The 22,638-nt window shown below is 48.7% G+C and overlaps 1 protein-coding gene across 4 annotated transcripts in view; it reads left to right on the top strand.

Annotated features, from left to right (window-relative positions):
* Positions 1 to 22,136, top strand: part of C4_1H7orf57 (chromosome 4_1 C7orf57 homolog) — a 242,188-nt gene extending 220,052 nt beyond the window's left edge. Inside the window, exons 8-9 of one of the 4 annotated variants that reach the window (XM_086964899.1) lie at positions 5,171 to 5,182; positions 21,754 to 22,136. In XM_086964899.1, coding sequence (XP_086821025.1) covers positions 5,171 to 5,182; positions 21,754 to 21,758 — 17 coding nt within the window. In that variant the 3' untranslated portion in view covers positions 21,759 to 22,136. Of the gene's footprint in view, positions 1 to 5,170; positions 5,337 to 21,753 lie in introns of all 4 variants that reach the window. The other 3 variants (XM_086964896.1, XM_086964897.1, XM_086964898.1) reach the window with 3 other exon arrangements.
* The last annotated feature ends 502 nt before the right edge of the window (positions 22,137 to 22,638 follow it).

Here is a 22,638-nt window from a genome sequence, read left to right as displayed (position 1 = left end):
GACTACCCCGTTGGGGGAAAAAACCCTCGCAGAAACATCCAGAGCTCGCACATCCGAAACCCGCCTGCATGAAACCAGGCACAAAAGCATCGCTAATTTAGCTGAGAGCTCTTTCAAGGACAGATACCTATTCTGCTGCCAAGATAAGAAAAGATTCAACACAAGGTTAACGTCCCATAGGACCGAATATCGCGGTTCCGGGGGCAAGGAAAGGCGGATGCCCCTCAAGAGCCTACAGACGAAAGGATGTGCCCCAATCGGTGCACCATCCACCGGGCTGTGGCCTGCTGAGATCGCGCATTGCATTGACAGTGCGATATGCCAGGCCAGCCGAAGCCGTGTCCGCTAGAAAATTTAGAACTGGCACGACGCCTGCGACCATGGGATTCAGACCCCGTCGAAGACACCAACAAGACCATTTATTCCAGGCCGAGCGGTATCGCTTTGCCGTGCTACCGGCCCAGGACTTGGAGAGGAAAGCTTCAGCCGGTCCCGAAAGGCCTGGGAGCGACCAGCGTCTCCCGAAAGCCTCCACGCCATGAGGTGGAGAGAGCTCTGCTTCACCAGAGGATGGGGGTCCCCGTCCGCGTTGAGAAGAAGATGCGGAAACCGGGAGAGTAGGATTGGAGAATCCCTAGAAAGTTCCAGAAGAACTGGAAACCACACTTGAGATCTCCACCAGGGGGTCACCATGATCACCTCTGCTCGCTGGCGGCGAAGCTGGGCAGCCGCCCTCAGGATCATTGAAAATGGTGGGAAGGCGTACGACTTCTCTGGGCCCCAGTCCTGGAGGAAAGCATCCGTGGCCTTCGTGAGGGGGTCCGGCCTCCAGCTGAAGAACCGCGGCAACTGATGGTCCAGGCGCGATGGCCCCAAACACGGTCCAGCCACCCGAAGACTTGGGGGTCCAGCTTCCACTGACTGGAGTCCCTCAAGTGCAGAGAATGCCAATCCGCCACCTGGTTGGCCTGGCCCGGCAAGTATTCCGCCGTCACTGAGACGTGGTGTGCCAGGCAATAATCCCAGAAATCCTTCGCTAGATCCGCGAGGGCCTTGGAGCGAGGTCCACCCAGATGGTTGACGTAGCGGACAGCAGATATGTTGTCCATCCGGAGCAGGACACAGGAACGAACTGACTCTTTGGTCCTACAGCACACGGCGAAGGACCCGGCCAACAGCTCTAAGCAGTTGATATGCAGCTCCCGCCCGACCGTTCCAGGCCTCCATATGAGCAAGCCACCATGCCATTTCCACCTTCACTTCGGCGGAGAGAGGGACCACCTGATCGTAGGTCAATCCCCGACGTAGATGGTGTGCCTTGAGGCGCTGAAGGGCTCGGTAGTGTAGGGGACCCGGGAAGATTGCCTGGATGGACGAGGAAAGCAGCCCCACCACCCGGGCAATCTGGCGGAGGGACGTGTGAGACCTTGAGATCGTCTGGCGCAAGATGTGACGGATCTTCCCTATCTTCCTGGGTGGTAAACTCAGGGTGCACTGCACCGAGCCCACCGTAAAACCCAGAAACACCACCGACTGCGAGGGAGAGAGAACCGACTTCTCCTCGTTCACGACAAACCCCAACCCCTGGAGGAGGGAAACTGTCTGCTGAAGCTGAGGCACAAGCTTCTTGGGGCATTGCGCCATTAACAGAATGCCGTCCAAATAGACAATCATCCGTACCCCTTGGCTCCGCAAGTGTTCCACCACCGGGTGGAGAAGCTTGGTGAAGCACCAAGGCGCCGAGGATAGCCCGAACGGAAGGGCGGTAAACTCGAAAACCTGGTCTCTCCACCGGAATTGAAGAAAACAACGGTTCGGGGGTGTATGGGCACCACCAGATACGCGTCTTTGAGGTCCAGACGGACCATCCAATCGCCGGGGAGCAGCACATCCCGCAACAGATGGATTCCTTCCATCTTGAAATGCCGGTAAACAAACCATCCATTGAACTCCTTGAGGTTGATTATCGGTCGTTTTCCCCCATCCGTCTTTTCCACCAGGAAAAGATTGCCCATAGAACCGGCAGGGTGTTGCATTGAAAGACAAATGGCCCCCTTGTTCAGTAAGTCGGAGACCTCTTTGTCGACTAACTGCGCATCTGCGTTGGAAAATACGATAGGATGTGGGGGCCTTCGCTGGTAGGGCCAATCGTAAAAGTCTATGCGAAAACCTTGGACGGTCTGTAAGACCCAAGAGTCCGACGTGATCGCGGCCCAGGCCTCCGGAAACAGAGCCAACCGCCCCCCAATGCGGACCTGAGCCGCCGGGATGACACTCACCGTTTGAGCTGTTTCCAGCGGAGTTCTTGAAGCCACCTCTGCCTCGGAAGCGCTGGCCCCTGGTGGGGTAGAAGGTGTTGTAGTTGGAGGAGGCATTAAATTGACCTCGCCCGGAGCCTTGAGTCCTGTTGCCAGCCTGCTGCTGACCACCACGGCCGGTCGCGCGGCCCCCACCGCGACCGACCCCCCGGGAGAAACGCTGTTGAAAAACCTTTTTAATGCTTGTCTGGGCCCTGTCAAGGGATGTAAAGGTGGAAACGAATTTCCCCAATTCTTTAATAAAAGGGTCCCCAAAGAGGCCCCCTTGGGCCACCGCCCCCGCCTCCGACGAGGCCAAGTCGCCCAGCTTCGGGTCCAGTTTAATTAACAGGGACCTACGACGCTCGGTCGAGAGGGCGCAATTGCCATTGCCCAGAAAAACTACCACTCTCTGGGCCCAATTAGACAGCACGTCTGGGGAAATGGCCGTCCCTGACACTTTAGCCTCCTCTGCCATGTCTAGTATCTCCGTGATCGGACCTATGGCATCTAAAAGCTTATCCTGGCAGGAACGCCAGGACCGATCAATTCTCTTGCGAGGATCTTTATCGAATTTCGCAAGGAAGGTGGCCATCTTTGGATCTAATTCTGGGGTTAGGGCCACCTTGCCCTCTAGCATAGGCCTAGGGCACTCTCCCCTTAGACAGCTCCTCGCCTCATTCGCCAGAGGTTTGCGAAGGCGCCCTGCGACGAACTTCGCCACCTTCTCCCCCAGGGCCAGGCAGCCGACTGCGGATGCATTATTTCGTCCGGGTCTAGCATGCCCGAGCTGTCCTGGGGCAAGTCGGCGGCGGAGCCCGAAGGGCGCCTGGAGCGCACCGATTCCTCCTCATCATCTGTGTCAACCGGTGACACACCACCCGGAGACGAGGGAGCCGTGGCCAGGGACCCCGAGGGGCCCGGGATTGGTGGAGGCGCAGGGGTAGACGCGGTCGCCTTGGCTAAAAAGGCGTCACGCAGACGCTCAAAGGTGTCCCTGTCCACACCCTGCGCCGCCCCAGAAACCCCTTCCTTACACTGTTTCTTAGGGGCAGGCGGGACACTGCCAGACGGGGCCACTGACGGGTCTGCGACCCCTAGATGGGCCTGAGTGACCCTCTCGCACTCTTGAATTATGCGGGCAGAAAGACGGTCCTCCATAGGGCCCACTATTTCCTGTACACAGCGGTAAATAGAGCTGTCAACCGCGTTGTAGAATTCCTCATCATTTAAATACTGATGGGATTCTTCCTCGTAATATTCGTCCTGATCCATGGTTCTATCAGCAGGGAAAACTGTGAGGCAAAGCGATCAGGATAGCAGGTAGCACCTGCGCAAATTTAGGTGCAGACTGAATCTGCCGTTTTTGGCCCCGGTGTAACGGGCGGAGGAGGGGGCGCCGACCCTTGCTAGAACCGGGTCCAACCACCTCCCTGCGCGCTTGCGATATGTGGAGCAGGATTTGCAAACGTGTCCCAATGTAAGAAACGCCCGTAGGCGGCACCGCGGTCACAACCGCTATACAGACCCCAGCGGGGCGTCAAAGGATTTTGAAAAGGGACAGAATACAGACCCAGGACGGACCCGGGCGTAGCGGTGAGGCGGTACAGAGCTCCGGCGGCTCGCTCTCCCCAGCGCGGTTCCCCTGAGGAGAAAGACCGTGCTGGGACCAGCGAGACGCTCCGGCGCCCCCTAGCGGCTGGAGGAGGCCGCGAACTGGGAAAAGTTGCGTAAGGGACAGCGAATGTCCCCACGACCAGCATGGGCTCTGAAAAGAAGAACAGAGCAACAGGCAAACAACATACAATCGCGTATGACCATAATCCAAGTTAAACAATAGTACATCGAACTCCCACTTCCCCACAATGAGGAGATAAGGAGAAAACACTTAACTGGCTGCGAAGCAGCGACGAAAGAGGAAGTAGTCACAGAGGGGACGTCCTTTCTAGCATGTATGGACATTGAGGAAGGACTAAGCTGTGGACTGCCTGGATTGCTGTCATTAACAGAAATTTTTTGTTAATGTTTTAGCCCTTTTACCTTTGTTGGAGGTTTTGGGCTTGTGTTATTGCTTTTTGGCTGCTGTGTGTTGGATAAATAAAACAGCGAAGAAGGAAAAAGCATAATCTGAAGCCTCCGGTCCTGACATAGAATCTAATACTAACCTGTTTCTTTCAGATGCACAAGTTACTTACCTTCGGTAACGATATATCTGTAAGAAACAGTAGTTCGTATTAGATTCCTTACCGCCCCACCCATCCTCCCCGTTCTGCGAACCGATATCTAGGGTTAAGGTCATCCCTTTGAGGGCCCTAGTTTCATGGCACCAGTGTTGGTTTTTATCATGGCTCTGCGTTTCTGGCGTGGAAAAGCTGTGTATAAGAACTAACATCAGCGCGCAAGGGCGGCGTCTAAGTACTCCGGCGACGTCATCCCGACTCTAACGACGCCGACGACGGACGCGGAGCCTTAGACTACGCGTACCGACGCGCAGGGGTGCTGCTACGCATAACTTTCCGGATCCAGTGTGACGCCTGGGGGTATTCTAAGGTAAGATATCTAATACTAACTACTGTTTCTTACAGATATATTTTTATCGAAGGTAAGTAACTTGTGCATATGCACCTTTTAAGATTTTATTGATAAGTAAACTAATGATGACCAGGTTACATTGTTACTTCTTATACGTATTGGAGCTCATCAACAACATAATCTAACAGTTATTGAAGCTTATTTTTTCAGTTAGGAGACAGAATCCAACATACATTGTTCATAATGTGGGTATTTGATTTGCTCTTAGTCTTGTTTAATGTTAGTTGAACAGGTTTCTGGAAATTAATGTTATATTCTGGTCTTTTTTGTATTTCTTACAGATCCTGCATTAAGTGAGTACAAGAAGAATAAAGCACCGAAGCAGATAACTGCATGCACAGCCTCCCAAAAACGAAAATCAAATTCAAGAATAAAGGATAAACAAAGGTCCCAATTTTGATCTGGAGCAGGTGCCCATCCTGATATGTCACACCTCTCATTCAGCATGTATGCTTTCCCACTCCTACCCATACTGGGGTGGTAGCTGTTTTGGAGGCAAAATAAGGATTAATTAAGCATCCATCCATAACCCTAGAAAGTGCCATCCTTTACTAACACCATATTAGTAAATATATCATGTTAATCTCTAATTTACCATTAAGGTCAACTGTGTGTTAACCAGAAAAATGCCCTCAAGTTCTGAAAAACGAATATTTTTCATTACTCTAGCTAATGGTATCATATATAATTTGTACTGTAACTCATCCCTCCTACTCAGTCCCCCTCAAAATCATTTTTGTTAGTTGAAAATTATTGTAACAAAACCAAGAAATGTAATAGCTTATGTTCACATATTTTGAGACTTTTGGAATTTTAACTGAAATTTGAATTCTTATAGTTGGTGTATTTTATTTGCAAAACCGAGTATTAATACAAAAGTGCACAAGACTTAAAGGATTATTGTAAATGTAATGGGCCATTACAAGATGAGTGGAAATACTAAGGGCCAGATGTAGGTAATCTCAATTTACCTATTCTTAAATACCGAATCATACCGATTCGGTATTTAAGAATAAGTAAATGGGATGTAGTTAATTTTTTGTTAAAAATTACTGAATCGGTAAGTTTTGGTAATTACCGAATCGGTATTTACCGATTCGGTAATTGCCATTCATTCCTATGGGCCTGGAGGCACATAAGAATGAATGGCAATTACCGAATCTGTAAATACCGATTCGGTAAAAGGGGGAAAACATTGAAGGGTGGCAGGGTGTCACTTTGACACCCTGTTGCACCCCTCATTTGTGTATGGGTGCACATGTGGCACACATACATGCCCTAAGGGCATTATGTCTGCCACATTGCACTGTTGAAAAGCAAAACAAATGCTTTTTCAAAGGTTTTCATTATTTACCACCAACTTGTAGTTGCTGGTAAATAACGAATCCTTAACTGAGGAATGCGCCAACTTGAGTGCTCCCTATATCCTGGATTCGGTAATTTAACGAATCGGTATGTTAAGAATTCGGTATTTTACCGAATCCTTAAATTACCGATTCGGTAAAATACCGAATCCTAAAAAAATGCCACCTACATCTAAAAAGCCCAATACCGGTCGGTAATTGCCGAAATTCGGTAATTTCGTCCGTTACCGACCGGTATTGGACGACCTACATCTGACCCCAAATCTGATAAATAGTGGCTCCGATATGTGCTATATTAACCAAATGCAATACTTCCTTTCCATTCCAAGTTTTGCTCCTCAGAATTGAAAATAACAGGGAATACCAAATGTTTTACAGTTTTTGGAGGTGCAAAACTTTGAATTTGCTGTATTTTCCCTTCATGGATTCCATCAGCTTTTACCTTGCAAAATTTGTGGCGGAACAAAGTGTGATATTCCCACGTGGGATGCCGTTTTTCTGCCTGGACTGGAATTAACTTTGAACTTGCGATGACTGTTGCTGGCACCTGTTTTAACATCATCAGAGGCCTCAGAAAATTATTTGACCTTCTCCCCCTGGCAGCGCGGCAAACGGTGGCGGTTGCCCTTATAACATCAAGATTGGACTACTGCAACAGCCTGTATGCAGGAGCTAATAAATCTGTACTCCACAGGTTGCAGATGGTCCAACATGCAGCCGCCCGCCTTGTCCTTGGCTGATCTAGGAAGTCATCTGCCTCGGCAGCACTCATTGCCCTCCACTGGCTGCCAATACATAAGCGTATTTTGTTTAAAATACTGGTCATCATGTTCAGGGCTTTCCATTCACAAGGACCTAAGTATCTGTCAAACGCCTTTAGGCGATATTCACCAGTTCGTACTCTTAGGTCATCAAATCAGAATTTACTGCGGATACCAAGCTTTAGGCTTACCACCAAGAGAGGAAAATCCCTTGCTGTACTGAGTTCCAGGGCATGGAATCAGCTTCCACTGCAGCTTCGTCAAATCCATTCAGAGAGCCAGTTCAGGAAAGCCCTGAAAACTTGAATTTTCAGACTTACTGATACCGCCAAAAAAAGCCTTGGTGTAAATGCGCAGGATCTCCCAAATATCCAACAGTGAGCAGGCCTCTCTCCAACTGGCAACATTACCAGCGCCAAGATGCTCCCTGGAGTGATAGTCGCGCTTTAAAAATGTCCCATTACATTACTTGTTGTGCGACCCTGTGTGTACCAGTAACACACATTGCATTAGATCATGGTCTGTTCAGACGTACAATTTTAAAGGACTGTTGAAAGTCAATAAGCTTTAAGTAAGAAAGAAAAACCCCAAAATGTCAGGTCCTCTTTCCTGGCTGGTTCTCCACCACTGCTTAAGGCAGACCTGCAAGTTGTCTTCCTTGGCCATCCAACTACTTCCTAATGCTTTCCTGTTTGTGATTAAGTAAAACACCTTCCTTAGATTCCACCCCATGTGACTTCCTTGCCTCCATTGGCAGCTACTGTTGTTATCTCCTCCCCATTTTTCTTTCCTCTTTTTCCAGGTTCCCCACTCTCTTAACTGAACCAGGAGTGGTAGACTGTGAATTGACTTGCCATACCCCTTGGTCTCTGCTCTACTCTTCACTGCCTTTGGTCTCAGTCCCTGTCTCCCACATACCATGAAGCCATGTTTATTTGCTTCTTGTGCGCTAATACCCAATGTGAGCCATGTAGGAATCTGATTCCACCCTGCCTTTCAGCATTTCTCACAGCATCACTTGGATTTCCCAAAGCTGCTTCAGCTGGAGGAGCATGTTGCAGACTTTCCATCCAACTCTACTGATCCTGCTTGTGTCAAGAATGCATTTCAGCAGCTCTTGCTACTATTCCAGTGTCCCTGCCTTACCAGGTAGGGTCGCACACTAAGTATGGCGTAATTCTTGGGAGGCTCTAATTTCGAATAAAAATGCTAAATCATTTACGTAATCAATATTTTGTTAAAGAAATATTGAACGTCATATAAAAACTGTTAATCACAAATCAATATTTTCAGCTGAACAGATGTAGTAATCTTCAATTTAAGCACCTGTTTTTTAATAGAACCAACAGACATGGCGCCCAAACTCATCAAAACATCTGGGGGCAATCATGTGCCAACCCCAGGCTTGCTTTGCACCACTCGAACACAACTAAGTGTTCTATAGAGCCTATATAAATTTTTGTGGCTATTCTCCTTGTCTTCCGATGATGTCCTAGCTTCAGCTCACTGATATTGAGTTCATTGTCCAAAAAAACATGGCTATGCCTTTAATAGGGTCCTCTTTGGCACACCTACTGATAAAAAAATAAAAAATGAGACAACTAACACAATGAAGGCAGCCAGCTTAAATAAGAGAAAAAAGTTAACAAACCTCCCCGCCCCCCTCCATTACTGAGCCATATGCAGGGTTTATCTATCATCAGTCTCAAGCTTCCTACTAGAAGAGACAATTGCATAGGTAACTTAAGCTTTCAAGTCCTGAGACGTGGCTGTGGGAGGAAACGCTACGCTACGCAACGTGTTGTTAGAGGCCACAATCGACGGTGCAACATATCGGGCCGGAAAGGAGAAGATTTTGGCACAGGCTTGGCAATTGGGATAGGAGAACTAAAAACCGAGCAGTGCCAAGTGGGAGGTGAGGCCAGAGCGCAGTGGTAGTAGCTACCAGTCGCTGAGTGTGAGCTCGGCACTACACGGAAGTGGTTCAGCTAGGTCTGGGCGCGGCTTGCAGTCAGCCCGGTGAGCAGCTTCTCTGGGCCCTCCCACCCTCTCCCCCCTTACTTACCCCCCGTTCAATACATTGTATACGCACAAAGGCCGGACAGACAATCCTCTTGCATGTGCTGCATTACAAGGATACTGACTTCTTGCTCATGTCGGAAAGCAAAATACTGAGACTGCAGCTACCACAACATAATGGTATTCATTTAAGTGGGAATGAGCTGCCTGCATGACTCGGTGAGACGAGCTACGAGTGTGAGGAAACGCAACATGGTTTACGGTGGCTTGATGAGCTCCTGCTCTGGGCACACCCGCCCTGGTAGCTGCATTGTGTGGTCAGCCGCTTCAGGGACAGAAGTAGTACTCGGGGCAAAGACATTTACAGCATCTTTCACCCCCGCAGGATTCTCTGTGCAATATTTTCCTTAATGATAAGCCTATGTAGCAGAATAGGGCATAGGTTTAGAGAAGTGGAATCAGTGAAGACATAGTTGCTGTTGTGATTAGCTCACCAACGTCCTCCTTTCTGCTCCGGGAACAGAACTGTGCACACTCTGGGAAAAGCGCCCTCTCTATGACCCTGGACTTATAATGGGTGGGTAAATAACGCTTCGAGCCGTGCGTCCCTTTCTGCAGGCGCAGAAGTGTCTGGCTTTGGTCGGTGCGGCTTGCTCCAGCAGTGAGCACGCTATCACATTCTCCCTTCTCACCTCTGCCCACTAGTTCTTGGGGTGAACGTGATTAAGTATAAATCATCCTAAAAAGAGTCCGAGCATGAGCCAATGAACTAACTCAGATAATAGAGCAATTCCTCTCAGCTTCCAGAAGCATCAATACCCGGTTGAATCAGCCTCTGGTGATTCTATCCGGGAGGAAACCTGTTGAAACAATGCCCGGCTGGGTCCAAGGCCAGTATTAAAGTGTAGCTGAGGGTTGAAGCATGGCTGCCAAGAAGCAGCGCTCAGGGAAATAGTTTTTTACAAGAGCGATTCGTCTGCCTCTTCAGGTGGACCTTCTGTCGCAGCAGCAGGGGACAGTCCTCCACCCGAACGAATCTATCCAGCCTCCACCTCCATGCGTGGAGATTGAGCAGCAGCAGTTGAGGCCATTTAACTTGCCTCCTGAAGTATGTGATGTGATTCTGGCAGCCAGGCGTCCCTCCGCAAAATCGGTATACGCCTGCAGGTGGAACAAATTTGTGGCATGGTGCACAGCAAAGGCTGTGGATCCTCTCTCTGCCCCCTTTCAGAGGTTCTCCTCTTTCTTCTTTCTCTTACCCAGCAGGGCTCTGCTCTAGGCACTCTTCAGGGCTACCTCTCTGCCATTTCTGCCTTCTTGAGGCTTCCTGATCAGCCTTCTCTTTTCAAGTTCCCGATTGTAATTAGGTTCTGAAAGGGCATCACGCACATGTTCCCTCCTGTTCCTTTCGTGAGGCCTCAGTGGGAATTGAATCTTGTTCTTACATATCTGATGTGCGCTCCCTTTGAGCCACTTCACAATTGCCCTCTTCGTCTTCTAACTCTTAAGACTGCATTCCTGGTTGCCGTCACCTCTACCAGGAGAGTGAGTGAGCTCCAGGCTCTTTCTTCTAAGCCTCCTTTCCTTTCTGTCCATCCGAACAAAGTTGTTTTGAAAACTCGTCCTTCTTTCCTGCCCAAAGTGGTTACAGCCTTTCACATTGGGCGGTCAATCACCTTGCCCACCTTCTTTCTGCCTCCGCATCCTTCCAAGGAGGAAGAGCGGCTCCACCGTCTGGACCCAACACGTGCGCTCTCCTTCTACCTTGTTCGCACACGCCAGTTCCAGATGGACGACCAGCTCTTTGTTGGTTACGTGGGCGCTAAGAAGAGACAGGCGGTACACAAACGGACCATCTCTCGGTGGGTCGTGTTGTGTATCAAGGTATGCTAATCTTTGGCTCTGAAGGAGCCCCCTGTTGGGCTGAGGTCCTATTCCACTCGGGCCACGGCGGCTACTACTGCCCTGGGTCGGGGAGTCCCCTTGCTGGACATCTGCCAGGCAGCTACGTGGGCCTCACTGCACACGTTTGCTAGGCACTACTGCCTGGACAGCCAAGTCCAGAGAGATGGCTTTTTCGGCCGTTCCGTTCTCTAGGACTTTCTGGTGTGATCTTGGTCCGCAGACCCACCACTGGGGTTGGTATTGCTGGGGTATCTATTCTGAGGTAAGGAATCTAACACTAATCTGTTTCTTTCAGATGCACAAGTTACTTACCTTCGGTAACGATATACCCATCCTCCCCGTTTTGCGGACCGATATATAGGGTTAAGGTATTTCCGTTTGAGGGTCTTAGTTTTATGGCAGCAGTGTCGTCTCTGGCATGGCCTGCGTTCCTGGCACGGAAAGCTATGTACAAGAACTGACGTCAGCGCGCGAGGGCGGGGTCTAAGTACTCCGACGACGTCATCCCGGCGACCACAAGGCCGACGACGGACGCGGAGCTGCAGACGACGCCTACCAACGCACAGGGGTACTGCTACGCAAATCTTTCCGGATCCAGTCTGATGCCTGGGGATATTCTAAGGTCTAAGGTAAGGAATCTAACACTAACTACTGTTTCTTACAGATATATCGTTACAGAAGGTAAGTAACTTGTGCAACAGGGAGGTGTAGGGTTGTATCGCCTCTGTGACTCTGGTCCAGGGCTCAGGGCCATCAGATATGTGTGTTTGCAATCATCTAGCCGGTGTGTTGAATAATCGTGCGGACAGTCTCAGTCGGCATTACTCGGCCTAACACGAGTGGCGGCTTCATCCAGAGGTGGTCCATCGCATCTTGGAGATGTTGGGGTCTGCTCGGTTGGACCATTTTGCCACTTGCGAGAAAGCGCACTGTCCGTTATTCTGCAGTCTCCAGTTTCCGATGCAGGGAGTGCTGGAAGACGAGTTTCTATTGGATTGGAGCTCGCAAGTCCTTTAATCGTTCCATCCCATACCCTTGATTCCTCGGGTTCTGAGGAAGATTCGCCAAGACAGGGGCCAAGTCATATTGATCCCCCCCGGATTGGCCAAGAAGGGTGTGGTACACAGATCTTCATCACCTCCCATCGCACCCTCCACTCCGTCTCCCTCTCAGGGCAGACCTTCTCTCCCAGTCGCAGAGGCAGGTTCTACACCCCCACCTCCAGAGCCTACACCTTCATGCCTGGAGATTGAACTGGGCAACCTGAGTTCCTTCTCTCTCCCGACGGATGTGGTGGATGTTATTTTATCATCCAGGCGACACTCCACTAAGTCTATCTTCTCCTCCAGATGGTCTAGATTTGTCAAATGGTGTAGAGAGAGGTCCATTGATCCTTTGAGGGCTCACTTGTCGGATGTTCTTCAGTTTTCGCTTTTCTTGGCCCAGCAGGGTTGTGCTGTGGCTACTCTTAATGGCTATTTTTCGGCTTTGTCAGCTTTTCTATGTTTGCCGGACCAGCCGTCTTTATTTAAGTCCCCCAATGTTATGAGGTTCATTAAGGGACTTACTAATAGGTTTCCTCCCACTCCTTTCATTATGCCTCAGTGGGATTTAAATCTTGTTCTTACCTTTTTAATGGGTTCTCCTTTTGAACCTCTTCATAGTTGCCCATTGAGGCTTCTCTCTTTTGAGATGTTTTTTTTGATTGCCATTACCTCGGCTAGGAGGGTAAGTGAGCTTCAGGCTCTTAGTTCTACACCTCCTTTATTGACCATTCATGCGGATAAGTTGGTTCTTAGGACCAGGGCTGCTTTCCTTCCTAAGGTGGTTACTCCTTTCCATATGGGACTGTCCATTACCGTACTTACCTTCTATCCTCCCCCTCACCCTTCCAACCAAGGAGGAGGAGAGACAACCCTAAGAGAGCTGTCTGCTTTTATTTGGACAGAACAAGAGATCTGAGACTGGACAATCAGCTCTTTGTGGGCTATGTTGGGAAGATGAAAGGCAAGGCTGTGCACAAGCGGACTCTCTCCAGGTGGATCATCTTGTGCATCAAGATTTGCTACGCCTTGGCCAAGCATGACCCTCCTGAAGGTATCCGAGCTCATTCCACCAGAGCTAAGTCTTCTGCTTTGGCTAGAGGTGTTCCTGTTATTGATATTTGTAAAGCAGCAGCTTGGGCCTCTATCAATCCTTTTGCAAAGCAATAACTGCTTGGATTTGGAGGTTAGGAGGGATGGCATTTTGTTAGATCTGTTTTGCAAGATTTTTTTGTCTAATCAGGTGGACACCCTCCTCCGGGAGATTTTCAGCTTTGTGATTCTATTCAAAAGGTGAGGAATCCACAGGCAGAAGTTTCCATCAGAAGGACAAGTTACTTACCTTAAGTAACACTTTTTCTGGTGGATACAGTATCTGACTGTGTATTCCTCACTGTCCCACCCACCTCCCCATTGTCCACCTGTTTCTGCCAAAAGATGCTTCAACTGTTTGACTTGAGTGCTTTTTAATATGTCTTAATCATGCTTATGTTTTAATAGTGGGCAATGCTTGGTCTGTTGCTTTTTCTCCATGCCTTTATTGGTTATGCATTTGTGTGTATATATATATATATATATATATATATATTTATATATATATATATATATATTTGGCTCTTCTGGATTGGCAGCTTCTGGATTAAGTGGAGCATTTACATACCCCATCCGTTTTCTCAATTTGCAAGTGTATTTTTTGTTTGCGGAATATACAAAATGGTATAATGCACCGCCGTCAGTTGAGACAATGCAAGCAGATTCCCTGGCTTGCCAAGTAAAGATTTTGGTTCACATGGTTCAGTAGCTACAAGAATTGTATCCTTTTTTCTTTCATTGTAAAAATGTGTTTTGCTTGACACATTAACTCAGTAACTAAAATTCTGTAGTAGGGGATCTCTGTTTATAGTCATAATCTTGTGAGTAGTCCCGCCCATGTGCGGGGACCCCAGAGCAATCGAAATAGTCTCTTAAGTTGTGTTCATCTGCAGTCTGCATAGACACTTAGGAGAAAATCAAAGACAAATAATGCAGCCGAAAAATACAAGGTTACATTGGCCAGGACTTCGTCTGGAAGTGCAAAAGGATAGCTAATAATGTCAAAAAATACACATTTTGTTAAGTTTCACACATAGAGAAACTCCCCTTCACAAAAATCCTTTGAAATGATAGAGAGGAAGGGTTGGACAGACAAGCTCCCATAGGCTGCCTTTATGTGTCTGGAAAAGGGATACTGTGCCTTTAAGGAACTCTCCAGAGACCTTCTGTATCCCAGGATGCACAGCCAAAGGCCTTTTACTCTCAGTTCTTTTTTCCGACTCCTGCTAGCAGGACCCTGGAGCATTGAGCTCTACCTTTTTGGGTATTACTTCAATTTTTGGCACTTTTCCAGGGTTTGGGTGTTTCACTCGACGTCTGGGGTCTTCCTCTTCCAGTTGCTGTGCTTTTTAGACAGTTTTGCCACCTCTTTTTGTCGAAAATGCCAGCTTTATTCGACAAGTGCCTTGAGTGTGGTAGGAAGAAGGCAAAATCTGACTCCCACAGAGTATGTATACTCTGCCTCTCCTCCACCCATGTCCCTGACTCCTGTGAAATCTGTCACTCTTTCACCATGAGGACCCTGCGTGACAGGGAGAAGATTTGTCTCCAAGGCCTGGAGCAGAAGAGACACCAAGAACCAGGTGGGACTTCTGGGCATGGAGGGACTCTGTCATCGTCCTCTGCCCGTGCATCGGCCTCTGGGGGGCTCCCCAGTCAGGAAAAGGCACCGGTCCCGGTCGACGTCGATGGCTTCGACGTCTGAGTCGAGAGGTATGACCACTATATGCTCCCCGTCGGCCCAGGGCTCTGGGTCGAAGCGGCCTCGCCGTTCGACGTCGAGAGGTAGGATGTCGAGACGTCGGACGATGTCGACGTCAAGGACTTCACCGGCGTCGACACACCATCGACGTCGTGATGTGTTGCGAAGGCGCTCCCCGTCGAGGCGACACTGCCGTTCGCCGTCGACGCAAAGGTCGACATCAAGGAGAGACAAGTCGACCTCGAGGAGAAGACATTCGACGTCGAGGAGTGCGTCTGGAAGATCGACGCCGAGAACAGGGAAGTCGAAGAGGTCGACGCCAAGTAGAGAAAAATCGACGTCGAGGAGACAGTCAAGGCCCAGGACGGTGTCCAGTATTTCGGTGGTTAGTCTATCATCTTCATCAGCGAGTTTCCGGCGGCGGCGGCGCTCGTCCGCAAAGAGGTCTGCCTCCAGAGCATCCTCCTCGAGGCCTGCTCGTAAGAAGAGGAGAGTGCTTAGGTCACCGGAATCTGATTATTCACGGACCTATTTGCCCTCTAGGCCCAGAACTCCTACACCTCCTACTCTTCTGCCACTGCCTCCTAGGAAGCCTCCTTCTCCTCCTCCTCCTCCTCCTCCTCCTCCTCCTCCTCCTCCGCAGCCTCCACCGCCTCCCCGGCCTCCACAACCACAACCTGGGGTTCCGGCTCCGAGACTCCTCCGCTTCCGCCTCCTCCAAGGCCGGCGGTTCCTGCGAGACCCAGGAGGTCTTGGTCAAGGTCCACAGGGAGGTATCGCTCTCTCAGTAAGAGCCGCTCCTCTACAAGGTCCCATCATCGCCATCTGAGGGAAAGGTCACGGTCCTGTCACACGGACTCTTCCAGTGACCGGAGGTATTCTCCCACGTTATCGGACTCTCCTCCTACGAGAGTGTCGCCTGTGGACAACATTGTCACATTCCAGGATGTGCTGCTGAGGGGGGGGCAGCGAAGTTAGGGATCACATTGACGGTACCCACTCCTTCTACCTCTGTGATCTTTGAGACTTTGCACAAAAGACATCTCCCTCGCCCTTTGTTGCCTTTGGTGCCAGGACTGGAGGAACCGGCCATGGAGCTGTTTCTGACGCCGGCCTCGATGAAGTCGGCGCCATCTCGACTTCAAAAGAAGTACAGGCCCGCGGATTCTTATCTGCCGTTCTTGAGGTCAGATCCTGGCCCGGATTCTGTAATCGTGACAGCGGCCAAGAAGCAGCATTCGACTGCCCCTTCGTCTACGGTCCCTCTGGACAAGGAGAGCTGTCAGATGGACTCAGCTGAACGGAAAGACTGCAGTACGGTTGCCATCTCGATGAAAGCGGCGAGTGCCTCGGCGCTCTTGGGTCGCTATGACCACTCCTTGTGGGAGTTTATTGAGCTCCTCCCGAGGGATAGGAGAGAAGACTTCCAGGAGCTATTGAACGAGGGCATGATGGTCTCAAATCAAGTCATCAGCTCGGCGGCAGACGCCTCTCTCCTGGCTGCTCATGGGTACTGCCATGGCATCAACTTGAGACGTCATTCCTTGTTGCGCCTTACCTCTCTTAAGCCAGAGGCGCAACAGAGGGTCGCAAATTTGCCATTCTCGGGATCGGCCCTCTTCGGGACGCATGCAGATGAGGAAATGGCCCGCATGAAGGCGGACGTAGAGACGCTGAAGGCTGTTGGTTTGGAGAAACCAAAGGAACAATGGAAGTCCTTCCGTCCTTTCCAGAGGCGTTGCGGTTCCCAGAGGCGAGGGCAAGGTAGTCAAGCTGGCCAGCAGCAACAACAGCAGCAGCAATAACAGCTGCAGCCCTTCCAGAAGCGTCAGAGTGGCAGAGGCGGCCAGCATTCCTCGTCGGCGAACAAGGGCTTGGCCGGGTCTAAGCCCTGAGGATTTACTTCCCCCTCGTCAGTTACCCGCTCCGGTGGGGGGAAGCATACAAAATTACTTTGCAGAGTGGAGAAAAATTACTCAGGACAAGTGGGTGCTGAATATTGTTTGCAATGGATACAGTCTTCGTTTTGTCAGCCCTCCTCCAGCAATTCCACCGGTTCGCTCGCAGTACCAGCTGCGCGAGCTTCAAGCGGAGGCCGATACCCTGTTAAGAAAAATTGCGATAGAAGACATCCTTCTGTCTCAAAGGGGAAAGGGTCTATACTCAAGGTTCTTTCTGGTACGCAAGAAGGACAAAAACAAGTTCAGGCCCATTCTGGATTTGCGACAAGCAAACAAATGGATTCGCAGGGAGAAGTTTTGCATGCTGTCTTTGCACCAGATTTATCCTCGGCTGCAAAGAGGAGACTGGCTTTGCGCAATAGATCTGCAGAATACGTACTTCCATGTGCCCATTGCACGGGAACACCGGAACTTCCTGCGCTTTCTAGTCGGCAGCAATCACTATTAGTACACAGCACTACCGTTTGGACTGGAGTCTGCACCCAGGACTTTTTCAAAATGCATGGCTGTGGTGGCAGCGCACCTGAGAAAGAACAAGGTGTTTGTCTACCCGTACCTGGACGGCTGGTTGATCAAAGCCTCCACCTTCCAGGAAGCGCAATTGCATTTCAACAGGACGGCCGTTCGGTTGAACCAGCTGGGGTTGCACATAAACATGTCCAAGTCTGTTCCGACTCCTGTTCAGTTCCTACAGTACTTGGGAGCCTCCATCGATACTCTTTCAGCAAGCGTGTCTCCTTCGGATCGTATCGATCCTTCGGAAGGCTCAGGCTCCCATGTCCGTTCCATCTACGACAGTGAGGACGGTGTCATCTCTCCTGGGGTCGATGGCCTCTTGTATCTTCCTCACGCCACATGCACGCCTCCACATGAGGTCGCTGCAGGAATGTCAGTGGGACCAAAAACGAAGGAGCTGGGATGACAGGATCCGACTGTGTCTACACACTCAACAGACCCTGAGATGGTGGTGCTCAGCAGAGAATCTCCTCAAGGGGGTTCCATTCCACAAGGACATTCCCATTCAGACTATAGTGACGGATGCTTCTCTCCAATGCTGGGGAGTGCATTCGAACCATTTACAGATCCAAGGAACGTGGTCCCCGGCAGAATCCCGTATCACATCAATTTTCTGGAGCTCAGAGCTGTTCAATTGGCACTGAAGGCCTTTCATCCGTCCTTCCAGACCAACTCCTTGCTTGTACAGACGGACAATATGACCACAATGTATTACCTCAACAAGCAGGGCGGCTCGAGATCGTGCACACTGTCACAAGAAGCGCAGGCGATCTGGCACTGGCTGCTAGCCAGAGGACTGACAATAACGGCTACCCATCTGCCAGGTGTGCAGAATGCTCAGGCGGACGCACTCAGCAGGTTGGTCCAAGAAAATCACGAGTGGGTCCTAAACGACTAGGTGCTAGGAAACATCTTCGACAGATGGGGCACTCCAGAAATAGATATGTTCGCCACTGCCGAACACAGAAAATGCAGAGACTTCGCCTCAAGGTTCTACCAACCGGGGACTCTGGGTAATGCGCTATGGATCAGCTGGTCGAACAGCTTTCTGTACGCTTTTCCTCCCATTCCCCTGATTCCGGCCGTACTCCTCAAGCTGCCACAGTCCAGAGCACAAATGATCCTCATTGCTCCGGAGTGGCCTCGACAGTGGTGGTTCACAGACCTGCTCCACCCGTCTCTTCAACCCCACTTGGTGCTGCCGTGTCGGCCGGACCTTCTCAAGAAGTTCTGGGGGCAAATGGTGCACCCCAACCTCTCATCGTTGAGTTTGGCGGCATGGCTCCTGAGATAGTGCAATATGGACACCTGAATTTACCTTGTAATTGCATGGAGATACTCGAGGAGGTGAAGCGACCTTCCACAAGGACTTCCTATGCCTACAAATGGAAAAGGTTCTGCATCTGGTGCAAGTCCAAGAACTATGATCCTTCCACCTGCAAGGAAGATGTCATCCTTCCATACCTCTTGCATTTGGCTCAATCTGGCCTTAATTTTCATTCTATTAAGGTTCACCTCGCAGCATTAACTGTGTATAGGAAATACCCTTCACAAACATCCTTCTTCCAGATTCCTGTGATTAAAGATTTTTTGGAGGGATTGAAGAAAGTGTTTCCCTCTGTTCGGTGTCCTTCGCCTTCATGGGAGCTATATGTGGTGCTGTCTCGCTTGATGAAGGAACATTTTGAACTATTCATAAGGCTTCTCTACAGCATCTGTCCTTGAAGGTGGCCTTCCTGGTGGCTATTACATTGGCCCGCAGGGTGAGTGAAATCCAGGCCTTGTGTTGCCAAGAAACTTACACTGTATTTCATGCTTCTAAGGTAGTGATGCGAACTCACCTGAAGTTCCTTCCTAAAGTGATTTCTGATTTCCATGTCAATCAGACTTACCTAAGTTTTTTCAACATCCTTCCACTCTAGGGGAGAGGTCTCTTCATTCCCTGGATGTCAGAAGAGTGTTGAAATTTTATTTGGATAAGACCAAAGACATTCGTAGGCCAGACCAATTGTTTGTCAATTGCGGATCGGTCAGGACTGGTCTTCCCACTTCCAAACAGTCCATCTCTATGTGGATTGTGTCCTGTATCCAGTTATGTTACCAAAAGGCTAACAAACCCTTAGGGGGTAGGCCTAAGGCTCATTCCACCAGGGGCAAGGCGGCTACAGCGGCTTTGCTACATAATGTTCCCATTGCAGATATCTGTAGGGTTGCCACTTGGAAGTCGGTCCATACCTTTGCTAAACACTACTGTCTGGACTCTGATGCCAGGGCAGATGCTCAGGCTGGGCAGGCTTTGTTGAGAAATCTGTTTGCACAGTAGGGGTGTTTTCTGTTTCCTCCACCGCTGGTTTGGTTGTTGGGATGGGCTTGCCATTCTATTCACAAGATTATGACTATACACAGAGATCCCCTACTACAGAAGGAGTATTTTCTTACCTGGAACTCCAGTTCTGTAGTAGGGGTATCTCTGTTATAGTCATAAGCGCCTGCCCTCCTCCCCGGTAGTTAAAATGATAATTGTACTGTATGCTACAGGCCTGGCTTTATACACCTTCAAAAAGACCTGACAGTAAAAGGCCTTTGGCTGTGCATCCTGGGATACTGAGGGCTTCTGGAAAGTTCCTTAAAGGCACAGTATCCTTTTTCCAGACACATAATGGCAGCCTATGGGGGCTTGTCTGTCCAATCCTTCCTCTCTATCATTTCAAAGGATTTTTGTGAAGGGGAGTTTCTCTATGTGTGAAACTTAACAAAATGTGTACATTTTGACATTATTTGGCTATCCTTTCTCACTTCCAGACGAAGTTCTGGCCAATGTAGCCTTGTAGTTTTAGGCTGCATTATTTGTCTTTGATTTTCTCTCAAGTGTCTATGCAGGACTGCAGAGGAAGACAACTTAAGAGACGATTTCGATTGCTTCGGGGTCCCCGCACATGGGCGGGACTATTCACAAGATTATGACTATAACAGAGATACATAATAGTATCAACAAGAGAGATAGGGCGAGAGTAAACTATCCTGTACCCCAACAAGTATATCATAAATAACTTAGGAGTGAAACGTAAGATACGTGTGATAAGAAAAAAACACAAATAAAAGTGTCAGGTTATCCAGAGGCCCCTACCTAATTATGGCAACGCCTAGGATTGGACAATTCCAATCTTGATAATCAGGAGGTAGTAACCCCGTGGACCGGAATGACTGCATTCAACAGGGAAGGACAAATAACCTCTTGTTTAAAAGGACCCTCACTCACCACTAGTTGGTGACATGCTTCATCATCGGGTCCCCGCTGGGGTGGCCGAATGCCGCCCCAGCGTGCTACAACGCCTGAGTTACAGCGGAGCGGGTTGTTGGTGAGTGTAGTAGTGAATTAACTCAAAAAATGTGCAAAATATTTGAGTGCAGGAATAAAAAATACAAAGTTGAAGCCCAAACAAAATATTTAATGCGGGCCAACCTGTATTAGGGTTAAAAAACGTTAAAGGCGCTAAGGTACACCCTCCCGTGAGGCACTTAATGTGAAAAATTGATGAAAAATAGTAAATGTGTAATTACTCACGGATATTACCCGTGCCGGCCCGCTGTGGATCACAGCAGTCAAAGTTACAGACTGCAAGTAGCAAAATGACTTCCTGGGTCAGAACGGTGCGGGAAATATTCACGTGGCATTCTATTTTCTCGCTCGCGACTCCCCACCCGGGACCTACAATCAAGGACTACCTTAGCGCGTACATACCACCGGAGTGCAATTTAGTTGTGGTCCTGAAGAATGCTGTGCGATCCCGCTTTTTTACAGCAGAAACATGTTGACCAGATATCTTAACTAAGGACACGGGTCTCCTAATATAGAACCCAGGATTGTCCGCCTTTCACGTGTTTTAACCCTAATACAAGTTGGCCCGCACTAAATATTTTGTTTGGGCTTCAACTTTGTATTTTTCTAATCCTGCACTCACATATTTTGCACATTTTTTGAGTTAATTCACTATTACACTCACCACCAACCCGCTCCGCTGTAACTCAGGCGTTGTAGCACGCTGGGGCGGCATTCGGCCACCCCAGCGGGGACCCGATGATAAAGCATGTCACCAACTAGTGGTGAGTGAGGGTCCTTTTAAACAAGAGGTTATTTGTCCTTCCCTGTTGGATGCAGTCATTCCGGTCCATGGGGTTACTACCTCCTGATTATCAAGATTGGAGTTGTCCAATCCTAGGCGTTGCCATAATTAGGTAGGGGCCTCTGGATAACCTGACACTTTTATTTTTGTTTTTTTCTTATCACACGTATCTTACCTTTCAATGAGTCACTCCTAAGTTGTTTATGATATAACAGAGATACCCCTACTACAGAACTGGAGTTACAGGTAAGAAACTTCTCCTTCCTCTTTGTAAAACAGGTTTAATCTGTGATATGTGACCACACGTGTTTATGAAAGATGCATTTTGACAATTATTCTGCACATCCATCACCATCTCCTATTTCTTGTATTTCTAGGTTGAGAAATATGCTAGTCTGAAAAAACACAGACACGCTGCATGTTCAAGCACAAACATCAACGAATTGGACTGGAGCCGACAAAGTTGTATATGAAATATTAAAAAAACAAATAACCATCGGCATCAACAGCAGACATAAAGAAAGAAACCATAGACATATATACTAAAAGGCTATCTGTGGTAGAGGCTACAAATGTAAACGTGTGTGGTCAGCAAGAGAAGCATGCCATTAGCCTTCAGTTTCTTTTATTAATTCCAACAACAGCAAGATTGTATATGCAAGTTTGTATATTTTAAAAATTGTATCCCAATGCAGTTCGATTTATACCATACTGGTTTGAAAGCACTTTTCGTGAATTAATTAAAAAAACTTGTCTGGAAGTCTGCCTCTGAAACAAATATTCTTTCCTTTTGCCACATTTTAATCTCAGGGTATACATATGTGTAAGATAAGTGAAAAATAACACATTTGTTTGCCAAAAGTGAGCTTTACTTGAGCACTTTTAGGGAATGTACTAAAATGATCATTGGGATGATGAAATGATAACCAAGATGCGAGTTATCTACCAGATTTCTCCGTAATTATGAAGCCATTTGGTAGTCTACACTTATAACCCTTTACCAGTCCACTCTGCAAAAGTATCAGTTCAGTGTAACATAGAAATATGTTATAAAATGTAAATCTCACTTAATGTAACATCATTGCCAGGAGGAAACCGAATATTGACAATGTCTGCATCCTTTGGAGACCATATTCCAGCATTTGATGTTTCATAAATTCATATGCTTGTATCCTTCCCCATTGACAATCTTGGAGTCTCACTGTAGTATTCAAATAGCATTTTAATGTTAAACAGAGAAGGAAAGGCTTTAAACATTGTCG

This window comes from Lissotriton vulgaris, chromosome 4_1 (assembly GCF_964263255.1).
Source record: "Lissotriton vulgaris chromosome 4_1, aLisVul1.2, whole genome shotgun sequence".
Taxonomy (NCBI): Eukaryota; Metazoa; Chordata; class Amphibia; order Caudata; family Salamandridae; genus Lissotriton; species Lissotriton vulgaris.
The sequence above is the reverse complement of the archived record's forward strand: the minus strand, read 5'-3'. Positions and strand labels throughout refer to the sequence as shown.